The sequence below is a fragment of the Calliphora vicina genome, chromosome 3 (genome assembly GCF_958450345.1).
Source record: "Calliphora vicina chromosome 3, idCalVici1.1, whole genome shotgun sequence".
In the NCBI taxonomy this organism is placed as follows: domain Eukaryota; kingdom Metazoa; phylum Arthropoda; class Insecta; order Diptera; family Calliphoridae; genus Calliphora; species Calliphora vicina.
This window is the reverse complement of record NC_088782.1, coordinates 106748372-106773526: the sequence shown is the minus strand read 5'-3', so window position 1 is coordinate 106773526 and position 25155 is coordinate 106748372. Positions and strand designations below refer to the sequence as shown.

The 25155-nt window shown below is 32.1% G+C and overlaps 2 protein-coding genes across 2 annotated transcripts; both read right to left on the bottom strand.

Moving 5' to 3' along the window:
• Window positions 1–4048: 4048 nt before the first annotated feature.
• Window positions 4049–9945, bottom strand: LOC135955671 (probable G-protein coupled receptor Mth-like 11). Its single transcript, XM_065506030.1, has 8 exons — window positions 9511–9945; window positions 5341–5509; window positions 5075–5260; window positions 4778–5011; window positions 4544–4700; window positions 4278–4410; window positions 4148–4209; window positions 4049–4094 (listed from the first exon to the last, which is right to left on the bottom strand). Exons 1-8 carry the CDS (start codon window positions 9943–9945, stop codon window positions 4049–4051), a joined length of 1422 nt encoding a protein of 473 aa, XP_065362102.1.
• Window positions 9946–13977: 4032 nt separating this feature from the next.
• Window positions 13978–15191, bottom strand: LOC135955670 (G-protein coupled receptor Mth2-like). The gene is made up of 6 exons (XM_065506028.1): window positions 15031–15191; window positions 14734–14967; window positions 14511–14667; window positions 14244–14376; window positions 14115–14176; window positions 13978–14041 (listed from the first exon to the last, which is right to left on the bottom strand). Exons 1-6 carry the CDS (start codon window positions 15185–15187, stop codon window positions 13978–13980), a joined length of 807 nt encoding a protein of 268 aa, XP_065362100.1. The 5' UTR covers window positions 15188–15191.
• Between the last annotated feature and the right edge of the window lie 9964 nt (window positions 15192–25155).

The window sequence follows — 25155 nt, the reverse complement described above, 5'->3', positions numbered from 1 at the left end:
AAAAATTTAAAAATTTTGGAAAATTGATTTTTTCTAGAAGATTTTAACTTAAATATTATAAAAATAACAAAAAATCAATTTGTAAAAAAATTCGAAAAAGTAGCCTTTGCTCCTCATTTAAGTTAAATAGTTTTTGAAATAGATTCAACCTTCCGTTAGTCGCAATCATTTTCAATTGAGACTAGTTGCACCATGCACAACAAATTGATATCAATAAAGCAAGTCGCGTTTGGAAATAATCTCTTCATTTTTAAATGCAATGTATTTAAAAGAGTAATACAAAAAAAACAAGTAAGAGTAATATATTCGGCCGTGCCGAATCTTAAATACCCTCCACCTAAATATGATGGTATCTATAACAAATAACAATTGTTAGAAAGACTAGTTTACGCAGAAGATATTTTATTTCAAATGTACAAAAAATTGTATCTAATTCAGCAATTTATAACTGAAATTCCTATTAGAACGTATGAAATTTAGCAATTTATATACTTAATAATTAGTTAATACGTTTGGATCAACATTTTTCCCTTTTAACCTCAAGTGAAGAAACAGAGTATAAACAAGTAAGAGTACTATATTCGGCCGTGCCGAATTTTAAATACCCTCCACCTAAATATGATGGCATAACAACTGAAATAATATAACAATTGTTAGAAAGACTAGTTTACGCAGAAGATATTTTATTTCAAATGTACAAAAAATTTTATCTAATTCAGCAATTTATAACTGAAATTCCTATTAGAACGTATGAAATTTAACAATTTATATACTTAATAATTAGTTAATACGTTTGGATCAATATTTTTCCCTTTTAACCTCAAGTGAAGAAACAGAGTATAGAAAAGGGTATACAAATATATTTACACAAATTTTAAAATATTTGGTTGTGGGACTTATGTGGGAGCTATGACCTATTATGATTCGATTGTCATAAAATATTTTCACGTGATTATTATGTATTAATATGAGAGCTGTGGCCAATTATGGACCAATAATCACAAAATTCAGTATTATGATTTTTGAATACAAATTACTGATCTGTGTACTATTTTGGTTTAATATATGGATGCTATGACCTATTATGGTCCTAAGTATTTAAGGGCTATTTTTGTAGAATTTCATATAAACAACGCTATTAACAAGAGTGGACCTTATATGGGAGCTATGCCGAATTATGGACCAATATTTAAAAAATCTTGTAGTACGATTCTTGGATACAAATTACTGATCGGTGTACAATTTTGGTTCAGTATAGATTTTTATGGATATTTGTGCAAGTTAATGTTATGACCAATTATGGGCCTATCCTCATAAAATTTGGTACATCGATTTTTGTATATATTGAATAAATTTGTTTTGAATTTCAACCTGATAACTATATTTGTAAGAAATTTATGAGGATTTTAGTGATTTTCGGGAGTGGACCGATATTCACAAAATCCAGAAGTATGATTTCTAAATATAAACTACGGATGTGTGTGAAATTTTGTTTTGATATTGATATTTTTTAGATATTTATGTAGGTTATTGTGTTTTTCGGAAGTGGTCCTTATATGGGAGCTATAACCAATTATCGGCCGATCTTCATAGAATTAGGTACAGCGATTTTGGTATATATGAGGATTATTCATGTCGAATTTCATAGCGATATTTATAAGACATTTATGCTTATTTAAGAGATTTTCGGAAGTGTACTTTATATGGGGGCTATGGTCAAATATGGGCCGATCAACGAAAAATTTTGTAATATAATTTCTTTTACCACGAAACTTATTTTTAATGAATTTCATGTGGATATTCCTATTCTGTAGGCATTTATAGACCATAGAACCATATTTCGGGAAGAAATTTGTATGGGAGCTAGGAGAAACCATGGACCGATTCTTATAATTTTCACCAGAGTTACTCCTTTTATCATAAAAGTAACGAGTGCAAAATTGTATGATATTAGCTGCAATATATTTACAAAAAATTTCCAAAAATATGTGAAAATTATCAATTTTTTTTTGAGGTTGTCCCACATTTTAATTCATAACTTTGGTTCCACTGTACCGATTTCGATGATTTTCAATACCAAACTGCTAAGTTTGTTTGCGTATTTTGGACGTGAGCGTTTTTTACACAGACGGACAGACAGACGGCCATAGCTCAATCGTCTTAGAATTTGATAAGGATCAATAATATAAATACTTTGTTGGGTCTCAGATGAATATTTCTCAATGTTACACACGGAATGACAAACTTATATATACCCTCATTCACCACTTATGGTGGTGGAGGGTATAAAAATTGCAGTAAAAATATTATTTTATTAAAAAATTGCTTAAAATTAAGGATGATTAAAAAAATTTACAATGAAAATATGTTTGCTTGTATCAACCAGATCAGTTGCGAGTAACGGAGGGTTAAAATTATGCCGAATCTTATATACCCTTCACCAAATTATACTTCAAAATACAAATTTTAAATAAAAATTTCATTTATTTTTATTTTTTTGGTGATAAAAAAAATCGGGTTGAAAAATATTTTTTCCGATTTTGACCCATTGTAGGTCCAATTTACTATGGTCTTATATACGTCGTGCAAATGTCTTTGAAATATCTATCATTAGATATCCATATTGTCTACATTAATGACTTAGTAATCCAGATATAGGTCAAAAGTAGGTCAAAAATCGAGGTTGTCCTGGTTTTTTCCTCATATCTCAGCCATTTGTTTACCGATTTTGCTGATTTTAAATCGGAAACTTCTAGAAAGCATGTCTGATAGAATTATTGAACATTTGGATTCCGAAGATATCAGGGGTCTTCAGAAAATTGATTTCAACAGACAGACAGACGGACATGGCTTAATCGACTCCGCTATAAGGATCCCAAATTTATATACTTTATAGGGTCGGAAAATTATATTGTGGAAATTACAAACGGAATGACAAACTTATATATACCCTTCTCACAAAGGTGAAGGGTATAAAAATTGAAGACTTTTTAGAACAAGAGAACGGAGCTCAATTATAATTATTAATTTAGAGACAAAAACGTCTGCCACAAAGTGTATAATTTACCCAGTCTAGGATACCGTCATATTAAAGTGTCAGTTTCATTTCATATAACGAGTTAAAATTTGAACTGGTCACCCACTTGAACTGGTCATCCCAGCAGAACTGTCGGCTTTGCAAAAATTCTCTCAAAAAAACTATTCACACATAAACTTCAAGGACGCGATCTAACATCCTGCATAATTAAGATCATTAAAGCTCTCATGTTAGAGAATATATTTGTTATTGTAAGATTATAATACTTATTATAATAAAGGTAGTTGGAATAAATAAATAAATAAAAATTAACGATAACTGGCTACAGCTATCAATATTTTAATATTATAGTACAGATATTTACAGGTAGTTATTTGTAGACTTATGAGTATTATTGTTATTTTACAAAGACATCGATTTAATACTTAAATTTCGATTAGCGTTGTCATAATTTCGGTTTGAGTCGTTATGAATGTGACTTGAGTCGTTATAACGTGTTTTTTTTTCTGGAAAATTTATGGTTTCATTAAGTTTATATATAAATAAATAACTAATAAGAAAGCAGTGCAAATATATGAAAAAAGGGCAAGGTATTATTTAAATTATTAAGGTCTGTACTCGTTTTCGCCCTTTGCGTTTACATACTGCTCTTCTCAATATGTTTGTTTGTGTTGGCTGGAGCTGTCAAGGTCTGCCAGTTGTTCCATTGCTTTTAAGTCTGTTGTGGTATTCGGAATAACAAACATTTGTGAATTTGACACATAGAGCCTCTGTGCTATCGACATTACCTTATAGCGAATTCGCCTTGATATGAACATTTGACTTGGTATTGTAGCCAGCTGTTTTTGGCAAGTTCACTATAGTTTTACAAAAACCAAACTCCTGTTTTTATGTTAGTTTTTGTATTGTTGTAGAGTTGCACAGACCTTATTAATGGACCTTGTATAATGTGATTCATCGATATGCTTCGTTTCGGTCCCCATTAACGTTGAAAATCGGGGTCTTAGTGTACTAATTACGTTGATGTTCTTGACGACAAGGACGAGCAGGAAAACATCTAAAACGAGAATTATAAATTACAAAAAATAATTGAAAACTTTGTCGACTAACCTTTCTCGGAAATAGCGGTGAATATGCGTATTGAAAATAGTGCTAACAAATATAAATAATCCCTAAACAAAATAAACAGAAATTAGTAATTACAGCTTCTATTTAGTTTAAATTTAGCTAGAACACTTACATGCAGAGCATTGAGCATGCTCGGTATAAAAGTAATATTATTCTGACCATGAAAAATGTCAATAAAATACGAAAGTACTTCCAAAAACCAAATAACGCCCATAAAAATAAATAAACGTAAGTAGAGAGAGAATCTAAAAAGTGATAAGAGCAAATATTAAAAAATTTAGGCTTATTAGACTAAAAAGTGCTTCCGCAGTAGTATTATACAATAGTGAAAGTTGTAATTTTAATGTTTTCTTGCTGGATTAGTACACAGTTTCGTACCTTTTCATATATGATGCTTTCAATCTGCCCGCAAATGAGGTGGCATCTCTTTCGTTCTGCACTAAAAATCTTATCAGTCTTATATACAAAGTCAAGCAAAATACTAATACAATTATATGAGGTATATAATAGTAAAAAGTTGCAGACCAACGCGTAGCTAGAAATACATATGTATATCAAAAACACTTTGATAAATAACTTAATTTAGGTCTCCTAACTAATTTAAAAACAAACCTTTGATTAGACAACTATCGGGTCCAATGCCCGGCTTATATTCCTCATTAATTTTTTTCAGCGATTGTATCACAAATAATACAAATGTCGCCACACTGGGTATAATGATGCCCCATTTAAAATACTTACGAAATAGGGTGGTGTAATCTAAGTCTGTAAGACTGACAAAGGTATCATAGCTGATGATACTGATCCAGGTTAAAAAGCCAATTGTTCCAAAGTAAACAGTATAACCTAGAAAAATTAAATTAAACACATAATATGACTTAAATCTGTTCAAATCCATTCATCTCTTACCTATTGCTATACACGGCAATAAATCAAATTCTCCTCTATAAAAATTGTTATAACATATTAAAGAATAGGTGACCGTCAGATATAGCAGATACATAACAAAACACTTGCCATGACAATTTCGGAATTCGGGCAGGAAACAATAAACGAATATGGTCATTATAAAAAAGGGAACCGAACATAACATGGCTGCAAGTATAAATTAAAAAATTTCAACAATACAAGTTCGAACAAATAACACCCAAAATTACAAATAAAAAAAAACCTACCACAATTTTTAAACGTATCTAATTTCTTAATTACAGGCTTCTTGGCACAAACGTAAGGAGAAATAATATGTCCCGAGTAAATTTCATTTTCAAGAAATCTATACAAACTAAAACAGTATTCCTCATGATTTCTATAGTCATTTGTATAGCTATGTAGTAGAGTGCCATTCTGAAAGAAAATTTATTGGACAAAATTATTGGTTTTATTAAGTTTTTCATATAATTATTTGCCAGAGAGGCTACATTGCGTTAGTGCTGATGTTTGTAACTCCCAAAAAATAATAGACACCCAACTTAAAGTATACCGATTGTCTCAGAATCAATTTCTGTGTCTATTTACCTATTCCCACACAAATGTCCACCCTAAATAGGACGTTTTGTCACAAATGTTTTTCTTTTTTAAAAAAAACAGTACAACAGTGCAAAAAAACACACGATCGATTCTACTATCAAAGGGTAGTAAAACTCTATTCTCGGTTTGTCCATTTTGGTGACCAACTTTTGTTATGTGCCCCCAAAGTTTCTGAAAATTAGTGGGCCCACAAAAAATTATGTCATCAATTTTTGGCCAACAGCTAATTCAGACTAGGTGATACCGCTTAAATTTATATGGCAATAATATAGCTAAGAGTCCGCCAAACAATTTTTGTTAACATTTTTTCCCAAAAAATTGCTTTTTCGTGCACTTTTTTTGAAAAAAATATAGGAAGAAAATTTTTTTTTTTTTACTTTTTTTAGAATAACTTCCATTGACTCCTAATTTTTCATTAACAATATTTAGCAAAGTTTTAGCTACGGTAAAGCTAAATAACTCTTGTGAACATATCAATGCATTCTGAATGTGTCTAGTCACTCTAAATAGGACATAAAGACCACTTCTATGTTCTATGATGTGCTGTATTATTTACTCGGCTGAAGTGTTACACATTTAAAAAAAAATCGCCAAAAAGCCATTTATGATCCGAATGAGCTGAAATTTAAAATGTAGATAGTCCTTGAGAAAGTCTACAAAAATATGCTTCTGTCTGTAGGTATCTCTTTTAGTTCAAGAGATAATTAAGTTTAATTTTTTTTAAATTTTGCTCGATCTTTTTTTTTGTATTTTATATACGATGGGCCTACGAAAGGTCGAAATTTGTTTTTTATATACGACGTAGATTTGCGATAAAATTCTAAAGAAAATAAAATAAACCCGATAAAAATTATTTAGTCCCTATAAAAAGTTACACGCATCCAAAGTTGAAGCATCTTTTTATATATTTCAACTTTGTATGCGTGTGTTTTTTAAGTTTTTTCCCAAAAAAGTCCCCATATTTTTTCTTTTATAAAAAACTAATTTTCTTCGTGGCTATATACATTTTTTTATGATCTGGAAAGAGAACTTAATGCAAAAACATATAAAGTAAAATTTGACTAACTTAAGCGGACATTGTACCCCCCAGCCCTGTCCAAACTTGGCCAATTTTGAAACAAAATTTTAGGTTTGAGTAAAAAATTCTAAAAACGCAAGGCACCGATCCTCAAAAGCTCGTCATATTTGTATAGCCCTATATATTGTTTATATATGTACATACAAAACGGTTTTACTATCATACTGTAAATAACGTCAAAGTGGGCTATTTTCTAAAAAAAACTCAGTTTTTGGAACACATTTTCCCCGTTTTAGGAATTTCGATGTTTGAAAACAAAGAATGGCAACGCTAGTGATGCCATTGACTTAAGAACATTTAGATCTATATTACTTCCAAATTTTATTGTGATGTCTGTAACTGTTCAAATTTTACAATAATTCAAAGTTTATATTTTTCTTGATGGAAAATCACCATTTTATAATATAGTTAGTTTTTAAGGTAAAATACGTCCGAATAAACACAAAATTTATTAATTTCACTAAAATCTCCAAGTCATAAGGTTTTCATCGATATAAACACTTATATTTACTCTTCAGAAGCTCCACAAACCTTGCCCACTTTCAAAAATTTTTATATTTGTTCATATCTTGCATCAAGCCGGTCTTGCGTGATCAAGATTGGATAAAGTGATGCGCCCGGATCATACCGATAATGATTTGCCCATTCTTCGTTATTCCAGCACAATAGAGAAGTATACACTTGAACATACATTTTAAACAAAAAAGTTTTGCTTTAGAGTCAAAAAATAGTAAAAAAAACTAAAATTTTTAAGCTACGAAGTGATTTTTGACAGCTATTTAGAGTGCCTAGATATGTTCGGATTGCATTGATATGTTCACAAGAGTTATTCAGACTTACCGTAGCTACAACTTTGCAAAATATTGTTATTGGAAAATTAAGAGTCCCTGGAAGTTGTTCTAAAAAAAGTAAAAAAAAAATTTTTTCTTCCTATATTTTTTCAACAAAAGTGCACGAAAAAGCTATTTTTTGGAAACAAATTTTAACAAAATTTATTTGGCGGACTCTTAGCTATATTATTGCCATATAAAGTTAAGCCGTATCACAAAGTCTGAATTAGCTGTTAACAAAAAACTGATGACACCTTTTTTACAGGCCCCACTGATTTTCAGAATCTTTGGGGGCCCATAAAAAAAAAAAAATGGTCACCGAAATGGACAAACTGAGTATAGGGTTTTGCTACCCTTTGGTAGTAGAATCAAACCTATACTGTTATGATCGTGTGGTTTTCCAAAAGTCAAATAATAATCAACATATTTATGAAAGCTCAAACAGATATTGCCCATTTTCCATACTAAATAAACTCAGCCAGCTAGCTCCGTTCGTTTTCTACTCTCGAATGTATAAAAAAGCGGTCTCGCTCAGTAAAGATTTATTGCATTACTGGGTGAAAAGGTTTTCCGAAATATTTCGAAACATATCTGCAGTAAACGAAATCTTTACTGGGCGATACCTCAGAGGAGAAAAATATCTGATACATTGAAACCTATGTTATATGAGTCTCTGTATGACGAACATACATTAGGACTAATCAAAGTAATTGGATGATGAATCTAAAATAGATTAAAATAATAAGTATATGATTCATTTTAAGAGATATTGACGTTCAGAATTTAAAATACACACGTACACTAGAATGTATAGATATTAATTTAACCGCAGTTCCGGCTGACTGTCTCGGGTTGCAGGTTTTTCTGCCTAACTGTTTACTGGATCAGCTTTATAATGAATTATTTTAACCCTTAATAGTCATTCGCCCTTAATGTATCCCAAAATTGATTCCACTGATGGATGACATATATTAGTGGGGCCTATTATATTTGTCATTTCAGAAGAAAAAAACACAACTTGGAGTCGCAAACAAAACAAGGAGTAGAAGAAACTAAACTCAGGAGAGTATACTGCGGGAAAACGTGCCGCTAGATGAGAGCGAACGCGTGAGAGTGGTCTTGGATAGATAAGTAGAGTGAGTATAATCAAGTGAGAGGATGAAACCAAGGCGAATCTATAGAAGGTGATAATTTTTTTTATTCAGTTGTTTAGACAAGTGAACTGTCAATTCACTTGTGTTTGTTGTGGCGAAAAATACAAAAAACCCAAAAGCAAAAACAACCACAGGCAACTTTGACAGTTCACTTATCTTTTTACAAAAACAAAGTACCTGTTGTTTTTGTATATGTTGTATTTGTTGTAGTTCTGTCGTCACCTTCTATAAATTCGCCTTGGATGAAACAATGGAATTGTTTTAAAGATATTGAGAGAGTGGATGCGACACAGCGACAACTACAAACAAAATATAAAAGGGCTGTATCACCACAGTGATACATCAAGGTGGTAAGGCGTGGCAACGAGCAGGTTAATCAAAGAGTTTAGTTGTTTATTGCTCTCGTTTACAATTAGTAAAGCTTTGTAGGATTACAATCTACAAACAGGAGTTGAGCAGACATTTTAGGGAGTAAGGTGTAAAAAGTAACCAATTGATTTCTCTTTGCAATACAAAGAAAACATACATGTCAAGATACCCAAAAAAAAGTATATGTAAATTGGAGTCATCAAAGTAATTAGACATTTAGTGAATAGGGCTGAATGCTTGTGAAACTGATGGGTTGTTTAGAAAAGTATAGCTTATGGATATGCATTCACTTTCTTTTGATTTTTGTTAGAAACAGTTTATTCGTTTTAATTTTGTTTAAATTTTTGTTTTAACTCTTGCTAATATCACATTTTATATAAAATTTACCTCAAAAATACTCCATTTGTCAGATTCTACTAGTTCCATTTTTAAAGGATACATATTGCAAGTGATGTTAAGAAATCGATGGTTGAAATATTTTACAAAATCCTGAGTGATTTCTTCACCGTTTTCCAAAGTTACATCCCTTTGATAACTTGGTTCCAATTCAGTGTTATTGTGATATAAAATTATGATCTCTTTTGAACACACACTTAAACAGGGATTAGGGCAAATGCAGCCGCGTTTATGTTTCGGAACACTAACTTTGTTGCCATTTTTTAAAACTATAAAATCATAGTAGTCCATTAAATGTGGTTGAATTTTAATCTCTATATCATTACTATCCACATAGGTGTTGTTTGTATTTGTTAAATTCACCGTATTCACAAATAGACAATTTGGTATTTCACATTTGATTTTCGTTATTGCCATTAAAAACATTATTAACAATAGTGAGTATTTTTTTAAAGACATTGATTTGAAATTACTGATCTAAATATCGACGACTTGAAAGCTTAACGATGACTGAAATTTGTTTTTTATTATTTTTATACTTGAGGCAGTTTAATATTAAAACAACCACAATGTGCTCGGATCGGAGATCTCTCTGCCGTTATTTATAGTATGATATTAAGTATTAATAAATGTCTTATAAATATCGATATCGAAAATTTTACACACATCCATTGTATGTAAGTAAAAATCATATTATATGCTTCCGAAAAACATATCCAGCCCTTAGCGCCAAATTATCGTAAGCGACATTTTTAAAATTTTTGTTTTATTGCAGAAATTAAAATTTTATGGACCGACTGATGTTTTAGCGTTCTCAGAATATCAAAATTGTTAATAACATCAAAAATATAGGGGGTAAGATTTTATCGTAAGTCAATGTTTATATTTTACGGTAAACAAACTTTATCGTAAGCGACACACAGTGGTATAGCAAACAAGTAAGAGTACTATATTCGGCCGTGCCGAATCTTAAATACCCTCCACCTAAATATGATGGTATAACAACTGAAATAATATAACAATTGTTAGTAAGACTAGTTTACGCAGATCTAATTCAGCAATTTATAATTGAAATTCCTATTAGAACATATGAAATTTAGCAATTTATATACTTAATAATAAGTTAATACGTTTGGATCAACATTTTTCCTTTTTAACCTCAAGTGAAGATTCTTCACTGAAGAAACAGATTATAAAAAGGGTATATATATTTAGCCAAATTTCAAGATATTGTGTTGTGCGATTGTCATAAAATATTTTAACGTAATTTTTATGTATTTATATGGGAGCTGTTGCCAAATATGGACCGATATTCACAAAATTCAGTAGTATGATTTTAAAAATTACTGATCTGTGTACTATTTTGATTCAATATATGGAACCTATGACCTATTATGGGCCTAAGTATTTGAGTGCTATTTTTGTAGAATTTCATATAAACAACGCCATTAACAAGAGTGGACTTTATATGGGAGCTATGACGAATTATGGACCAATAGTTAAAAAATCTTGTAGTACGAATCTTGGATACAAATTACTGATCGGTGTAAAATTTTGGTTCAGTACAGATTATTTTGGATATTTGTGAAGGTTAATGTGTTTTCCGGAAGTGGTTCTTATATGGAGGCTATGACCAATTATGCTGGATCGTAACATTTGGTACATCGATTTTTGTATATATTGAAAAAATTTGTTTCGAATTTCAACCTGATAAATATATTTGTAAGAAATTTATGACGAGTTTAGTGATTTTCGAGAGTGGACCTTATATGGGAGCTATGGTTAAATATGGACCGATATTCACAGTAGTATGATTGCTGGATACAAATTACTGATCTGTGCGTAATTTCATTTTTATACCCTTCAGCTTCGTGAGAAGGGTATATATAAGTTTGTCATTCCGTTTGTAATTTCTACATTTTTCATTTCCGACTCTATAAAGTATATATATTCTGGATCCTTATAGATAGCGGAGTCGATTAAGCCATGTCCGTCTGTCTGTCTGTCTGTTGAAATCAATTTTCTGAAGGCCCCAGATATCTCCGGGATCCAAATCTTCAACAATTCTGTCAGACATACTTTCGAGAATTTTGCTATTTAAAATCAGCAAAATCCGTCCATAAATAACGGAGATATGAGCAAAAATCCGAGACAACCTCTGAAAATTTCATCAAAAAACACAATGTATTGCATGCTTTGACAAAAAAACAACAAAACGTATGGTTGGATGTGCAAGCTTTGCGTATTTTGTTTTTTTTGTGTTTTGTTTCTTTTGGCGTTGTTGTTGTTTTTTATACAACTAAACTTTTGTTTGGTTGTGTGTTGGTTTTTTTGACAAAAAATCAACAAATCGTATGTTTGAATGTGCATGCTTTGCGTATTTTGTTTTTCTTTTGTGTTTTGTTTCTTTTGGCGTTGTTGTTGTTTTTTATACAATTAAACGTATGTTTGGATGTGTGTTGGTTTCATTGCCTTGCGTATTTTGTTTTTGTTTTTTCTTTTGGTGTTCTGTTTCGTTCGGCGTTGTTGTTGTTTTTTGTGTTCTTGATAAATTTAGGATGCTGTACGCTGAAAGTGGGCAATGTACATACATAAATATGTATATACTAATTATAAAAAATAATAATGCATCCACAACAAAGGTGAAGGGTATATAAGATTCGGCATAGCCGAATATAGCACTCTTACTTGTTTTGATATCGATTTGTTTTAAATATTTATTAAGGTTAATATCTTTTTCGGAAATGGGCCTTATAGGGGAGCTATGACCAATTATCGGCCAATCTGAGTAAAATTTGGTACAGAAATTTCTATGTACACGCAGAGAAAAAATATAATTGGGCACTGTAACCATTTATATAGTGTTACAAGTTTTTTAACTATATTATAGTCACAGTAACCATTTACATGATTGTGGTAACCATAATATGGTTAACTTACGATTCACATGATTGTCTCAACCATATATATGGTTACAGTAAACATATACATGTTTGTGGCAACCATATTTATGATGAATAATTTTATCATAATATGTTGTTCTCAGATTATGATAAGCCTTAAGCCGAGAGCACCATAATATGATAAGTCCTTCATCATATAAATTAAAATATTAAAAAAACAACTTTGGAAAAAAATAAATTTTGTTTACCTAAAAATATTTAAAATTTGTATTTTGAAGTATAATTTGGTTGTTTATTGTAAGATTATAATACTTATTGTAATAAAGGTAGTTTCAATAAATATATGTATAAAAATTAAATTAAATCTAGTAATATTTATACCCTACACCACCATAGTGGGGAGGGTATTATGCGTTTGTGCACATGTTTGTAACGCCCAAAAATATTAGTCTAACACCCACCTTAAAGTATACCGATCGACTTAGAATCACTTTCTGAGTCGATTATATTATCTATTATTTCACCTAGCCCCCATACAAATGTCCCCTCGAAATTGGACTTTATCGGTCATAAACGTTTAATTTATCTATGTATCTACACAAATTTCACTCCAAATAAGTTTTATATATACAAAATTCATGTCACCAAATTTTGTTACGATCGGTCCATAATTAGTCATAGCTCCCATATAGACCCGCTTCCGAAAATCACTTTAACGTGCATAAATCGCTTAAAAATGTTGGTATACACACAAAATTCAACATAGTTACCTTTAATATAGACATAAATCACACGACCTAATTTTATGGTGATCGGTCCATAATTGGTCATAGCCCCCATATAACCCCACTTCCGAAAATCACTCAAAAATGTAAATTATTGATATTTTAAAAGAAAAATATTTTCACTCATTTACTTGGTGTAGGGTATTATATGGTCGGGCTTGACCGACCATACTTTCTTACTTGTTTAATATTATAGTACAGATATTTACAGGTAGTTATTTGTAGACTTATGAGTATTATTGTTATTTTACAAAGACATCGATTTAATATTTAAATTTTGATTATTTCGATTAGCGTTGTCATAATTTCGGTTTGAGTCGTTATGAATGTAGCTTGCGTCGTTATAAGGTTTTTTGCTGGAAAATTTGTTGTTTGATTAAGTTTTTTGGCCCTTTGCGTTTACATACTGTTCTTCTCAATATATTTGTTTATGTTGGCTGGAGCTGTCAAAGTCTGCCTGTTGTTTTCATTGCTTTTACGTTTGTTGTGGTATGCGGAATAAGAAACATTTGTGAATTTGACACATCGAGCTATCGATATCACCTTATAGCGAATTCGCCTTGATATGAACATTTGACTTGGTATTGTAGCCAGCTGTTTTTGCAAGTTCACTATAGTTTTACAAAAACAAAACGCCTGTTTTTCAGTTTGTTGTTGCATTGTTGTAGAGTTGCACAGACCTTATTAATGGACCTTGAATAATGTGATTCTTCGATATGCTTCGTTTCGTTTCCCCATTAACGATGAAGATCGGGGTCTTCGTGTATTAATTACGTTGATGTTCTTGACGATAATGTTATCAACTCACGTCCGGCATATTGAGCAGGACAACATCTAAAACGAGAATTAAAAATTACAAAAAAATAATTGAAAGCTTGGGATCAAACAATCAAAAGAGTCAACAAACCTTTTTCGGAAATATCGGTGAATACGCGAATTGAAAGTAATGCTAAAAAATATAAATAATCCCTAAAAAAATAAACAAAAAGAAGTAATTAAAGTTTCTATTTAATTTAAATTTAGCTAGAAAACTTACATGCAGAGCATTGAGCATGTTCGGTATAAAAGTAATATTATTCTGACCATGAAACATGTCAATAAAATACGAAAGGACTTCCAAAAACCAAATAACGCCCATAAAAATAAATAAACGCAAGTAGAGAGAGAATCTAAAAAGTGATAAGAGCAAATAGTAACAAAATTTAGGTTTAGTAGACTAAAAAGTGCTTCCGCAGAAGTATTATACAATACTGAAAGTTGTAATTTTAATATTTTCTTGCTGGATTAGTCAACAGTTTCGTACCTTTTCATATATGATGCTTTCAATCTGCCCGCAAATGAGGTGGCTTCTCTTTCGTTCTGCACTAAAAATCTTATCAGTCTTATATACAAAGTCAAGCAAAATACTAATACAATTATATGAGGTATATAATAATAAAAAGTTGCAGACCAACGCGTAGCTAGAAATACATATACAAATAAATAAATAACTTAATTTATGTCTCCTAACTAATTGAAAAACAAACCTTTGACCAGACAACTGCCTGATCCAATGCCCGGCTTATATTCCTCATTAATTTTTTTCAGCGATTGTATCACAAATAATACAAATGTCGCCACACTTGGTATAATGATGCCCCATTTGAAATACTTACGAAATAGGGTGGTGTAATCTAGGTCTGTAAGACTGACAAAGGTATCATAGCTAATGATACTGATCCAGGTTAAAAAGCCAATTGTTCCAAAGTAAACACTATAACCTAGAAAAAGAAAATTAAAAATATAATATAACTTAAATCTGTTCAAACCCACTCATCTCTTACCTATTGTTATACACGGCAATTTATCAAATTCTCCGCTATACAAATTGTTATAACATATTAAAGAATAGGTGACCGTCAGATACAGCAGATACATAACAAAACACTTGCCATGACAATTTCGGAATTCGGGCAGGAAACAATAAACGAATATGGTCATTATAAAAAAGGGAACTGAACATAACATGGCTGCAAGTATAAATAAAAAAATTTCAACAATACAAGTTCGAACAAATAACATCCAAAATTACAAATAAAAAAAAACCTACCAAAATTTTTAAACATATCTAATTTCTTATGTACATTCTTCTTGGCACAAACGTAAGGGGAAATAATATCTCCCGCATAAAAGTCATTTTTGGGAAATGTATACAAATCAAAACAGTATTCCTCATGATTTCGATAGTCATTTGTATAAGTAAGTAGTAGAGTGCCATTCTGAAAGAAAATTTATTGGACAAAGTTATTGGAAATCTATAAAAGAACTACGATTTTTATTGTATATATTTTGAGCCAAAATTGTTTGCCTATTTAGCCTACTTTTTGTTTTCACCACCATAGTGGGGAGGGTATTATGCATTTGTGCAGATGTTTGTAACGCCCAAAAATATTAGTCTAACACCCACCTTAAAGTATACCGATCGACTTAGAATCACTTTCTGAGTCGATTAAACGATGTCCGTCCGTCCGTCTGGTCGGCTGGCTGTCCATGTAAACCTTGTGCGCAGAGTACAGGTCGCAATTTTGAAGATATTTCGATGAAATTTGGTACATATTATTTTTTCGGCTCAAGGACCAATCCTATTGAAACTGGCTGAAATCGGTCCATTATTTCACCTAGCCCCCATACAAATGTCCTCCCGAAATTGGACTTTATCGGTCATAAATGTTTAACTTATATATGTATCTCCACAAATTCCGCTCCAAATAAGTTTTATATACACAAAATTTATGTCACCAAATTTTGTTACGATCGGTCCATAATTAGTCATAGCTCCCATATAGACCCGCTTCCAAAAATCACTTTAACGTGCATAAATCGCTTAAAAATGTTGTTATATACACAAAATTCAACATAGTTAACTTTAATATAGTCATAAATCACACGACCTAATTTCATGGTGATCGGTGCATAATTGGTCATAGCCCCCATATAAAGCCCACTTCCGAAAATCACTCAAAAATTTAAATTATTGAATATTTAAAAGGAACATTTGTTGCTCTTTTTCTTAGTATTAGTATTAGTATTATATGGTCGGGCTTGACCGATCACACTTTCTTACTTGTTTTAAGATGCATAAGTTAGCTATTAGTACTAAATATTATACCTTACCCCACCATAGTGGTGAGGAATCAGAATCACGTTGTGTGTGTTCACTCGAAATATGACGTTTTAGTCATATGTTTCTGATTTACATAGGTAAACCACTCAAATTTCTCTACAAATAGATTTGATATAAAAGTACATACGAAAAAGTCAAGGAGGCGAAGAGGGATGTACCCTGGTTGCACAATGGTCTTGAGAAACTAAGGACAGAGGCAAGCCTATTATACAACAGAGTGACTGGATCACATGCAAAACGACTCTCACCGAATACAATGTGTATTCGGTGAGAGTCGTACTATATATATATATATTTAGTGGGGCAGAATCAAAGTTGTTTGGAAATAAATCTGGCATTTCTAAACGGCTCATCCGATCCGTATAAAATTTAACATGGGGGTAGTCAAGGAGTATTCGAGTTTAAGTTATTGAAATGGGCCCTACAACTGATGCAGGGGCGACGCTATGGGGGCTCAAAGTAGGGTACCTTCTACATGTAAAATTTTAAAACACGTGCAATTTTTTGGTTTCCCATCCGATTTCAAAGTTTTTTATATTTTTGGAAAGCGCTCGGCTAGGTCTTGATACGATCGCATGTGCTACTTATCTCCTATAATTTCCTCGTTATAGGTATTTTAAAATTGAAATTTAAAAATTTTGCAATACCTTGGTCCGCTTTTTTAAAAATATAGGCCGTACTTTTGGACCGAATGGACTCGAATTTTTTAGTTTTAGTTAGCAAACTAAATTACCAATTATATGTAAAAGATTTTAGAGCAATAGCAATTACGCATCCAAAAATAAACGATTTTCAATTTAATAATATTCCGGAAGTTATGCGACTGAACTACTATGGACATGGAAAAGCCAATACATAGTAATGTCGATTACTGCATCGCAAAACCTTTTTTCGATAGGCATTTCCATATTATAATCCCGAATAAGGACTTGTGGCAGCGGGGACTCTTCCCCCTTAACGATGTCATAGGGGTATACACTGATAACTCAAAAAGGGGCAGTAGGGTCGGTGGTGGTTTCTTTATTGATAATTATGAGATTAAATCCTACTTCAGGCTACCTAACTTCTGTACGGCTCTTCAGGCGGAAGAGCGTGCATCCAACTGGCTGAGGTTTTATCGAATATCTGGTGATATATGCATATTTACTGATAGCAAGGCTGCCGTTAACGGAATAGCGGGTGTCTTCACGAAATCAAGGTTAACCGAGGAATGCCGGGTATCCCTTAATGAGATAGCGAGACATTCTAGATTAACGCTAATATGGGTGCCTAGTCACGATGGAAATCAAGGTAATTGTATAGCAAACGAACTGTCCAAAAGGGTTGCGATGATGAATGATGAGGCGATCGATCCCTTTTCTGGTATTTCCCTTTCAAGATGGCTATACAGCGGATACTTTATGAATCTGCACAAAGCAGGTGGACCAATGAGTCTTCCTGTGTTATAACGAGGTCTACTTGATCCGTATATGATGCCACCAGGACGAATCTACTTATGGAATTTCGTCGTGAGCAAGTATAGCTAATTGTTTCCTTCATTACAGGACACTGTATAATTGGGATTCATGCTAGATTGGGCCTACGGTATAATGACTACTGTAGGGGCTGCCACAATGAAGAAGAGGAGCTAACTGTATCCCACCTATTCTGCCAATGCCCGGCTCTGATAAACCTGAGGGAACGCATCCTCGGAACACCATTCTTATCATTATTAGATTAGCTATCAAGGATGAGTCTTAGACGAATCTACTCTTTCATCAGATAATCTGATTGGTTTAGTCTGTAAACAATGGACGTATTATAAATACACAGATGATTACCCTCTGGGTATCACAATGGCATCAGGTTTTGAATGGACCCAAGTGAGCTGCTTTTTAGAGTGGCCTAACCTAACCTATTCGGCTACAAAATATCATATCACGGGATCATACCAATAGACACGTACACTGAATCACCGGATGAGACCTGAAAACTCCTCCTGGATACTCACTTTCCTTTCTCAATGTATTTCAGTCCAACTCCGATTCAAACATGGGTTTCCACAATATCCAAAATCTATATCCGGTTGTTAGGTAGAATCTTTGATATATAAATTTAGCCCATTCAAATCCCCAGGAACGAGTGGAATTTTTTAATGCTTTCTACAAAAGGAGGCGACATTATTGTCCCTCAACTATCGAGAATCTTCAAACCAAGTATACTTGCTTGTCATGTGCCAATGACTTGGCTTGAGGCTGTAAGGAACCTCAGGTTACTCCGGGTTGGAATTTGGGGTAGTGCTCTATTCCAGGGTCCTTAACATAAAACTTCAACACTTTTCTTGGTTATTTTCACTTTCACAGCTTATTTTGCTCCCACCTGAGGCTGGGGGGCATTAGTACATTAGTCTCAGCTCATTTGTCTTAACAACAATGGAGAAATTACTCGATAGTTACATATCTCTTGATGAATCCAATACACCGATTCCAGTTTTCTTATCAACTTGGTAAATCTACGATGACGATAATACATCATACGGTGTTATTGATCTAGCACTGCAAAGGAAAGGTTTTACTTACATTACAAAGAAATGGAAGTTGAACTTAGGAGGATCATTGCAAAAAAAAAAAAAAAAGCAACATGAGGATATCGTGACGATAGCGGAAAGGATGCAGACTGCTTTGAATATAACCACCAAGTGGTGCTTGGAACCATTTTTGTACCATTTACCAAACGGAGAGTTATTAGACTCATCTATAGGGTTTTCTAATGAGGTAAAGTATCTTGGGTTTGCACTTGATAGGACTCTCACTTGGAATTCTCACTTATCCATCACTATCAAAAAGCTACCAGGAAAATATATACCTGCCAGCGACTTTTTGGTAAAACGTGGGATGTGTTAAAACCAAAGATTATTTACCGGTCTTTTATGGCAAGATCAGTACTTGATATGATATATCGCCACGTCTGTATCTCTATAACTGGGTCCATGAGGACATGTCCCACTCATGCTCTGGGTACCATCCTACACATGCCACCCTTACATATATTGGTAATGGAGGAGGCCTATATTGGTGCATCCACATTACCGGGGATATCCCTGGTAAATGTCACATGCGCAAAGAGGAAGTGTAGTCGAGTTTAAGTTTTGAATTTGGACCTCACGAGCCCACCAGGAGCGGGACCAGGGGTTCCCAAAATGGGACACCTCGGGTATGTTCAATTTTTAAAATTATCCTATTTCTTCGTCTGTGTTCCGATTTTAAAAAAATTTCACATATAGAATCTCCTCGTCGAGCACTACATAAAATCTCGTAATTATCAATTATCTCTTATAGCTTAGGAGATATTCGCATTTGAAAATTTAATTTTCAACATTTTTACCCACCCTACTCCAGTTTTTTGGTGACCGCGGTTCCAAATATTCCATGATTTTATAGGAATATTTTTTATAGGATTAAAAATAGATTTATATGTCAAATAAAGAAAGAAGTGTTTAAAATTCATGACTGAGTCCAAAGTTACATGCATTTGAATTTAAAAAATTAAAAAAGGCGATTTTTCGCAATTTTTTGGGGAAAAAAGTACTTTTATTCTTTTTAAGTTATCTAAAAAATTTCTAAGAGGATGTATAATGAATTTGTACTTTTTGAAAAGCTAACTTTACGTCAAATATTTTAAATGAAAAAAAATTTATACTTTTTGATACCTATTTTTTATGTAAAATTCAACTTTAGGGCAAAAATTTTCAAATCACATACTCGATATCAAACTATAGTAACCTATTTTAGATGGCCCAATATGTTCTTAATCATTTTGTAAAGGGTTCCGATAACCCTGCCCGTGGCATGGATATTATAGCCAAAATCCGAAAAAATAAAATTTTTGGAATTTTTCAATACTTTTTTGGGAATTGTGGGATTCCTTTTCAAAATTTGTTTTTATTTTTCCATTTTCAATAAAAAAATCTATATAAGTGTATAATTTCATTAAAAAATATTCATAAATCAAAATTTTATTTCAATTTGAAAAATTTGTATCTATGCAAAAACTCAATAAAAAGCATTTTTTGTCATATTTTTCAAAAAAGTATTCCATGAATTTTTTAATTGGAATACTTTTCTTAACTTCCTCTTTGCGGAGTAAGGGTTAAGAAGTTACAGATTTATTTCTCTCTTTTTTTATTCTCATACCACTGTGTTACGTTGGAAGTTTAGGATCCTTATATTTGAAAGGGACGAGTGTTTATATCAGACATGGTGGCAGGATAATGCGGATCAAGTGTGGCCTACTGATGGTTTCAAACAGTCTAATGGTGACACTGGGCTGGTATTTATGGGCCCAATTTTCAAATGGGTACATTTCCAATGCGTAAATTTCCTTCAATATTTCAGGCGATCTAATGAATGTTTATGAAGGAGTTTAAGAAATACTAAGATATTTGTTATATCGAATATCGGTGCTTTTAGAGCCTTAACATAATGTGAAGTGAGGTCTAGTGTTGTTGTGACTGCTGGACATCCTTGAATGAACTCGGTGCATACAATGAACTCACATTGTGCCATGAAGGTCAAGCCAGCTATGAACATGCTGATTGTCTTGCCAACAGCTGCGCCCGTCTCTCGTTTATAGGTCGTGAACCGTTCTTTGACATAGCAATTGGATACACTATGGAACGTAATCGTTTTTGGGTTGAATCGGAATTTTCCCGGACTAACAAAGTGGATTATTAAAGTATCACCAATTAATTTTAGGTAATGTTGCAAATAAACAGTTCAGGTTTTTGCGCACAAGGTTTACATGGACAGCCAGCCAGACGGACATCGTTTACTCGACTCAGAAAGTGGTTCATAGTCTGGGGTCTTCGGAAAGTGGATTTCAACTGACTGACTATAACACGATAAAAGGCAAACCAACGCGATTTTAAAATTTGTCAACAACTTCAAATTTGTATGAATAAATGGATAAGGTGCGAGTGTAGGTAGTTGTAGGGTTTTGTTTATATCTCAGCTATTTAATATCACGGAGATAAAACCACACTGTTATATTTGTCTTTGTATGACGTACGTTAGGACTAATCTAAGTTGTTGGATGATGAATCCAAAATAGATGTAAACAATAAGAATATGATTCATTTCAATAGAGATTGTGTAAGTATAAGAATATAATAACCACATAAACTAGAATGTATTTCTATTAATTTTACCAGCTGTTTTGGGTAACTTTCTCGGATAAATCACTTGTTGCAGATTCGCCCTAAATGTATTAAAAAATTGATCCCACTGATGGATTACACATATTAGTGGGGCCTATTATATTTGTCATTTCAGAAGAAAAAACAACTTGGAGTCGCAAACAAAGCAAGGAGGAGAAGAAACTTAACTCAGGAGAGCATACCACGTGGAAATGTGACGAAAGCGAACGAGTGAGAGAGATCAGAGACGGATACATAAAGTGAGTATAATCATTAGGGTGGCCCTTAATAAACGAAAGTTGGATTTTGGCCATTCTCACCCCCCAGTTTGGTGAACATTAGTAAAAAAATCATCCTGAAAAAATTTTAGGTAAATCGGTTGGGGTAAGACGTGCCGCAAGCCCTCTGAAGTTTTGAGATGCATTTACAAGGGGAAAAAAATTCATTTTTTTCAGTTTTTGTAAAAATTTTGCCATTAAAAAATTACTTTTGTAATTCAATTTAAAAGAATCGAAATGTGTACGTAATTGTCGTTCTAATGAGACATAAAAAACAGAAATCGGTCAAAAAATGTTAAAGTTATTAAAAATTCGCCAGGCCATTAACGTGTCTCAGGCCACTAGAAAATGAAATGTAGGAACAAAATTAACATATTTTGAGAAATATTAAAATAAAAGCTCATTTTTACTTAAAATATATCCATATTTACTTGTATATGAGTTTTTGTCTTCGTAGGATACCGTTAACCTATTCTTAGGTATGAACAAAAAAATTTAATTTTTTTAACGGCAGTTTCAAAAATCCATTTTCAAATTTTTAAAAATTTTGTTAAACAACTTTCAGAATTTTTTGATCATCTCATTGGGATTTATTAAGAGTATAATAGGGAATAAAAATGTGAAAAAATTATGAAAATATCTCTTATAGTTTTTCCGTACCTGCGATTTAAATTTTGAAATTTTCGAGAAAAACCAATTATTTGGCAATTTTTAGGCCAATGAGCTCTATTTCCTTACTCTTATGAATTTTAAGTAAAACCTATTCAGAATATTATAGTCCAGATAATTCAAAATATACTCTGAAACTTCTACTAAAATCGGAAGACGTTAACCCTTAAATCGTGAAGGTCAAAGGTAAAATTTTTCAATATTTGGAATTTCTCTTGGAAAGATTTCGAAATGATCGAAATGTTGTATATTTTTGGGCCGATTTTGATGAAATTTAACAAAAATATAACATAAACTCTAGGGTTTATAATAACAGCACAAGAATGGAAATTAACGCTTAATGGCACTTGGGGTTAAAATGACACCAAACTTTTAAAATCATAATTTTTTATGGTTTTAGAAGTTTGGGGTCATTTTAACACCAAGTGCTATATAGGGTTAATTTTAATTTTTCTGCTGCTTTTGTAAATACTAGGCTTTGTGTTATATTTTTGTTAAATTTCATCAAAATCGGCCCAAAAATATACAACATTTCGAACATTTCAAAATCTTTCCAAGAGAAATTCCAAATATTGAAAAATTTGACCTTTGACCTTCACGATTTAAGGGTTAACGTTTTTTGATTTTGGTAAAAGTTTCAGAGTATATTTAGAATTATCTGGACTATAATATTCTAATTAAGTTTTGCTTAAAATTCATAAGAGTAAGAAAATAGAGCTCATTGGCCTAAAAATTGCAAAATAATTGGTTTTTCTCGAAAATTTCAAAATTTAAATCGCAGGTACGGAAAAACTATAAGAGATATTTTCATAATTTTTTCATGATTTAATTCCCTATTATACTCTTAATAAATCCCAATGAGATGATCAAAAAATTCTGAAATTTGTTTAACAAAATTTTTAAAAATTTGAAAATGGATTTTTGAAACTGCCGTTAAAAAAATTAAATTTTTTTGTTCATACCTAAGAATAGGTTAACGGTATCCTACGAAGACAAAAACTCATATACAAGTAAATATGGACATATTTTAAGTAAAAATGAGCTTTTATTTTAATATTTCTCAAAATAAGTTAATTTTGTTCCAACATTTCTTGTTCTAGTGGCCTGAGACACGTTAATGGCCTGGCGAATTTTTAATAACTTTAAAATTTTTTAACCGATTTCTGTTTTTTATGTCTCATTAGAACGACAATTACGTACACATTTCGATTCTTTTAAATTGAATTACAAAAGTAATTTTTTAATGGCAAAATTTTTACAAAAACTGAAAAAAATGAATTTTTTTCCCCTTGTAAATGCATCTCAAAACTTCAGAGGGCTTGCGGCACGTCTTACCCCAACCGATTTACCTAAAATTTTTTCAGGATGATTTTTTTACTAATGTTCACCAAACTGGGGGGTGAGAATGGCCAAAATCCAACTTTCGTTTATTAAGGGCCACCCTAATAATCATGTGAGAATATGAAACAATGGAACTGTTTTAAAGATATTGAGAGAGTGGATGCGACACAGCGACAACTACAAAACGAAGCAAAATATAGAAAGGCTGTATCACTACAGTGATACATCAAGGTGGTAATACGTGGCAACGAGCAGGTTAATCAAAGAGTTTAGTTGTTTATTGCACTGGTTTACAATCAGTAAAGCTTTGTACTATTACATCCTAGAAACACAAGGTGAGCAGAAATTTTAGGGAATAAGGTGGAGGGAATTCCCGGATAATATATCGGATTTCATACGATTTTATGATTAGGAGCTGACAGAGGTATTAGATACAACAGAATTGGTTTATGAAGATTTTTAAGGAAGGAATTTCCAGGATAACATACAGGAAATACCCAAGCACAATTTTGCAAAAGGCGAAATAAAAATTGTGAGTGGAAAAACATATGTTTTAAAAAGTACCAAACTGTTTGCACAGATTTGGCTCAATCTACATAATAGATTACCAGGGATGAATAAAGTAACCAATTGAATTCTCTTTGCAATACAAAGAAAACATACATGTCAAGAGACCCAAAAAAGAAGTATATGTAAATTGGAGTCAGCAAAGTAATTAGACATTAGTGAATAGGGCTGAATGCTTGTAAAACTGATTTTTTTAGCAATAGTTTATTCGTTTTAATTTTGTTAAAATTTTTGTTTTAACTCTTGCTTATATCACATTTTATACCAAATTTACCTCGAAAATACTCCATTTGTCAGATTCCACTAGTTCCATTTCAAGGGGATACAAACCGCAAGTGATGTTAGGAAAACGATGGTTGAAATTCTTTACAAAATCCTGAGTGATTTCTTCACCGTTTTCCAAAGTTACATCCCTTTGATAACTTGGTTCCAATTCATTGTTATTGTAATATAAAGTTATGATATCTTTTGAACACACACTTAAACAGGGATTAGGGCAAATGCAGCCGCGTTTATGTTTCGGAACACTAACTCTATTGCCATTTTTTAAAACTATAAAATCATAGTATTCCACCAAGTGTGGTTCAAATTTAATCTCTATATCATTGCTATCCACATAGGTGTTGTTTGCAATTGTTAAATTCACCGTATTCACAAATAGACAATTTGGTATTTCACATTTGATTTTCGTTATTGCCATTAAAATCATTATTAACAATAGTGAGTATTTTCTTAAAGGCATTTTATTTGAAATTAC

Coding starts and splice junctions, on each gene's coding strand:
- LOC135955671 (XM_065506030.1), bottom strand. CDS start 9,945: ATGTTTTTAATGGCAATAACGAAAATCAAATGTGAAATACCAAATTGT. Junction 5,510..9,510: donor ACAAATGGAGTATTTTTGAG/GTAAATTTTATA, acceptor ATTTTCTTTCAG/AATGGCACTCTACTACATAG. Junction 4,411..4,543: donor AAAGCATCATATATGAAAAG/GTACGAAACTGT, acceptor ATCACTTTTTAG/ATTCTCTCTCTACTTACGTT.
- LOC135955670 (XM_065506028.1), bottom strand. CDS start 15,187: ATGACCATATTCGTTTATTGTTTCCTGCCCGAATTCCGAAATTGTCAT. Junction 14,968..15,030: donor ATTGCCGTGTATAACAATAG/GTAAGAGATGAG, acceptor TTCTTTTTCTAG/GTTATAGTGTTTACTTTGGA. Junction 14,668..14,733: donor AGGCAGTTGTCTGGTCAAAG/GTTTGTTTTTCA, acceptor ATGTATTTCTAG/CTACGCGTTGGTCTGCAACT.